At 48.0% G+C, this 3,855-nt stretch overlaps 1 protein-coding gene across 1 annotated transcript; it reads left to right on the top strand.

The window, feature by feature from the left end:
- The first annotated feature begins 1,755 nt into the window (after positions 1-1,755).
- Positions 1,756-2,897, top strand: LOC144173705 (uncharacterized). Its single transcript, XM_077702015.1, has one exon. It carries the CDS (start codon positions 1,879-1,881, stop codon positions 2,818-2,820), a length of 942 nt encoding a protein of 313 aa, XP_077558141.1. The 5' UTR covers positions 1,756-1,878; the 3' UTR covers positions 2,821-2,897.
- Positions 2,898-3,855: the final 958 nt, after the last annotated feature.

Raw genomic sequence — 3,855 nt, forward strand, 5'->3', positions numbered from 1 at the left:
CTTCTCCAATGATTTCTCGCGGTGAAAAAATATTGTGACGTCACAATCCGTAGTGCCCGAAAGCGTCCGATTCGTCGGCAACCGTTTTCACGTTTCCGACATTTTTTTGTCTTATTAGACAACTGCGAGATACGTGAATGGTTGATTTGGATTGTTGGCACCTTAAGCTATTGATACAGGCACTTGTTCCAGCCCTTAAGTGTCCCTTTAGAACTTAGTCACTTCATATTGCTCTGATGACTATAATGCATTTAAAGATAGCTCTAACAGATATGAGCATCACTATGAATACGTTTGCGTTTCCCCAGGCACTAGCTGTTGGTGTTTCCTCTACATTGCGGGATATTAAACGAGATTATATTGCCGTGAACCGTGTATGGGTTTATTTATTGTTTGCATTTACTGCCCGGCCACGCCCGGCTCCGTTATGTCTGTACCAAGCGAGGCGCGTCTTCTATTCTTTATTTTTATGCCGGACGGGCTATCTTATTCAGATAAGCAGAATGTTTCGCCCTAACGTCACTAACCCAGAATAAACTTCTTTTATCTAGAATGTTCTGGATGTACATCGACGGTTCCAAAAACACTCGCCCAGAAAGATAAAAGCCTGCTGAGCAGACGGCACAGTATTCAAATCGCCGACGTGCGCTTGAGCACGTCCCTTTGCTGACTTCTGCTCTACCGCCTGTATATTTTTGGAGTTAGGGGAGCACAAGTTCGCTCCAGTTAACGTGTTTCCCTTGAAGGCAACTGCGTCGTCTTTGAATTCGTGACATTTGGTTGAGGTGCGGGGTACATGCACCCAAAACTTTCTGCAAGTCGCCAAGCAAGCCCCACTCGTACGAGCCGTCGACAGCAATGCCTCCCACCCGAGCTCGGTCTACTACCGGATATAAATAAAGAATGGAAGACGCGCTTAGCTTGGGACAGAGATAACAGAGCCGGGCGTGGCCGGGCAGTAAAAGCAAACAAAAAATAACCCCCCCCCCATCGTTCGCGGCATTGTTTTTCCATCCTTGCAGTGGTGAGGGAGGAGCTGCGCAAACATTAGACGACGACGCCACAACACCAAGTTGCTTCGTTGACTGACGTGATCCGGGAAGAAGATCAACAGGCTTTGGGGACATCGAAACGCCATCCGAAGCACACTGCGAGCCAGAAGCTATGACCTACTCAGCAGCTGTTCGTGGACCCCGCGCTGCCACAACACGTCGTCAAGAGGCACCGCCGTACCGCCGCCCACTATCCCACGCCCGAACCACCGTTGTCTAAAAACCACACGCCGAGGAAGACAGACCTATGGCGAACACCCAATATTCTTCCGCCGTGCTACCACTGCGGCGAGTCGGACCATGACATCGTCGCTGCCGCTACAAAAGGCTCGGTTTGCGAGGGTTCTCCGTCGACCCGGCCAGCGCCCATCTGAGATCGAAGAGTACCTATCCAACACCAGCCCTGGACCAGACCGTTCAGTGGGCAGGAAGGAGCGGCAGCCATGCGGCCTCTCCTAACGCCGTTCTGTTTTATTGTACAGATGCTGCTGACCTCGACATGCGCGGATGTGGTTCCACGCACGTGGCTTTCCCCAAGACACGTGAATCTTGCGCCGTCAGCGTGCTACCCCAGCGTGTAAGCTTCACGGAACCAGCCCGGTCTGCTGCCAGTCACCGTCAGTGAACTGGACACGTTGGCGCATGCTACGTCGGTGGCCCAAAATTCGTCCGGAAGCGGTGCGTCATCGCCTTACGTCACTATGCCCGGCTGGATGCCACTTCACAACTACGCACCATCGACCGCAGCGACACCGCTGCACGCAGGGGACTTTTAAAGAGCTTCTTTTCCACGCGGCGCCTCAGTGGGCAGGAAGGAGCGGCAGCCATGCGGCCTCTCCTAACGCCGTTCTGTTTTATTGTACAGGTTGGTACTCCTCCATCTCTTAACTGTAAGCGTTCAAATAACGCATTCTTGCTGCTCCTTCCTAGCCCCAGCGTATTGTTGTCTGTGACAGCTGATTGTGTTCGGGTTGCTAAATTATTACTAATGTGTGGCGACGTTGAGGAAAATCCTGGGCCTACTGACGGCACAGATGTTACCACACTGTCTGATGAGCTAAGGACTGTTATTAAATCAATTACTTCACATGTTGATTCCCGCCACGATGAGCTTAAGAAAGTATTATATGAAGTAAAGTCGAGCCAAACCAAGTTGGAAAAAACGGTCTCGGATATTAACTCTCGACTGGCCGCGGTTGAAGCTCGGGTAAATTTACTGGACGAGAACCAAGAAGTCCAAGTACACCAAGTGGTCACAGACACTGTTCGAGTGGAAACCGCCGAGCTTCGTTCTCGCCTAGACAACTTTGAGGACCGGTCTCGAAGGGACAATCTAATATTTTACGGTTTAGAGGACACAGCTGAGGAATCTTGGGCTGAATCTGAAGAGAAAGTTCGCGCTCTAATATCTGCGTCTCTTGAATCTGTGATACCCGAAGACTCTATTTCGCGAGCCCACAGATTAGGGGCCTACGTGCCCAAAAAATGCCGGCCAGTAATAGTAAAATTTTGTTCATTCAAAATCACAGATGCCATCCTGTCAAAGAAATCTAAACTTAAAGGCACAAAAATAAGCATCAGCGAAGACTTCTGCAAAGCTACACGTAATTCCAGGAAAAAGCTAATTGATTACGGCAAAGCAAGTGGGCAGAAGTACACCATCCGCTACAACAAACTATTCATTAACAAAAAATGTTTCGTGTACTGCGCACAAACGGATAGCATTTGCGAAATATCCGATAACTCTGAACTCGAATCCCCCGGCTAAGCTGTTCCTAAGTCGCCCCCCGCATCCCTTTGTAACGCCAGCAGCCCGCAATAGCAATCCCAGTCTAAGAACCAACCTTGTGCTAAGAAGAAGTTTCTTTCCTTTTTACTAACATCCGTAGTGTAATTAACAAACGCGACGATTTATCTTCAATTATCGATGACTGCTATGCTGATATCGTTGTGTTAACCGAAACATGGTTATCTAGTAAAATTCGTGATTCTGAAATTTTTCACGTGCTAAGGAATTTTGAATTTACCGATCAGACCGCCAATCAAGAACGGGTGGCTGTGTCTTGATAGCTGTCTCGCATGAAATACAATCTCATGTTATACCCATTGTTTGCTCCCTTGAACTTGTGTGCGCATGTGTTAGAATTGATCATCAGGATGTCGTTGTATGCGCGTGCTGTCGCCCACCGAATTCTCCTGCTACGTTTTGTGATTCCCTACACGATGCTCTAAACAACCTAAAAGTGCGCTATCCAGCTTCGCAGATTTTTCTGCTTGGTGATTTCAACTTCGCTGATATTTGTTGGGGTTCCGACCAAACCTTGTCTGTGTCGCGCTCATCTGAAAGCACTACATTTATTAACATTTGTGCCGACTTTAATCTAACCCAGATAGTGCGACATCCGACACGTGTTACTTCAATTTCTTCCAATCTCTTACACTTGATTCTGACTACCACGCCTGATAGCATATCATCAATCAAACATCTACCCGGACTGAGCGACCACTGCATACTGCATTTTATCGCTAACTTTAAGCTTTGCCGTCACGCGCCCCGTACTAAGGTCATACGCGATTACAAAAGGGCTGACTTTGATTCTGTTAATAACGAACTTTCACTTTTCCTTGATTCGTATTTACGCGGTTTTTCTCTACGCTCCGTCAATGAAAACTGCATCATGTTTAAAAATAAGGTAATATCGCTTATAGATAGATTTGTCCCTCTCCGTACCGTCCGTTGTGCCTATCGCTCCCCGTGGTTTACATCCGCTTTAAATAGGCTTCGCAATAAAAAAAGAGGTTG

Source organism: Haemaphysalis longicornis, unplaced genomic scaffold (genome assembly GCF_048455015.1).
Source record: "Haemaphysalis longicornis isolate Haplotype H1 unplaced genomic scaffold, Haemaphysalis longicornis Haplotype H1 scaffold_3, whole genome shotgun sequence".
Classification (NCBI taxonomy): domain Eukaryota; kingdom Metazoa; phylum Arthropoda; class Arachnida; order Ixodida; family Ixodidae; genus Haemaphysalis; species Haemaphysalis longicornis.

Coding starts and splice junctions, on each gene's coding strand:
- LOC144173705 (XM_077702015.1), top strand. CDS start 1,879: ATGCGGCCTCTCCTAACGCCGTTCTGTTTTATTGTACAGGTTGGTACT.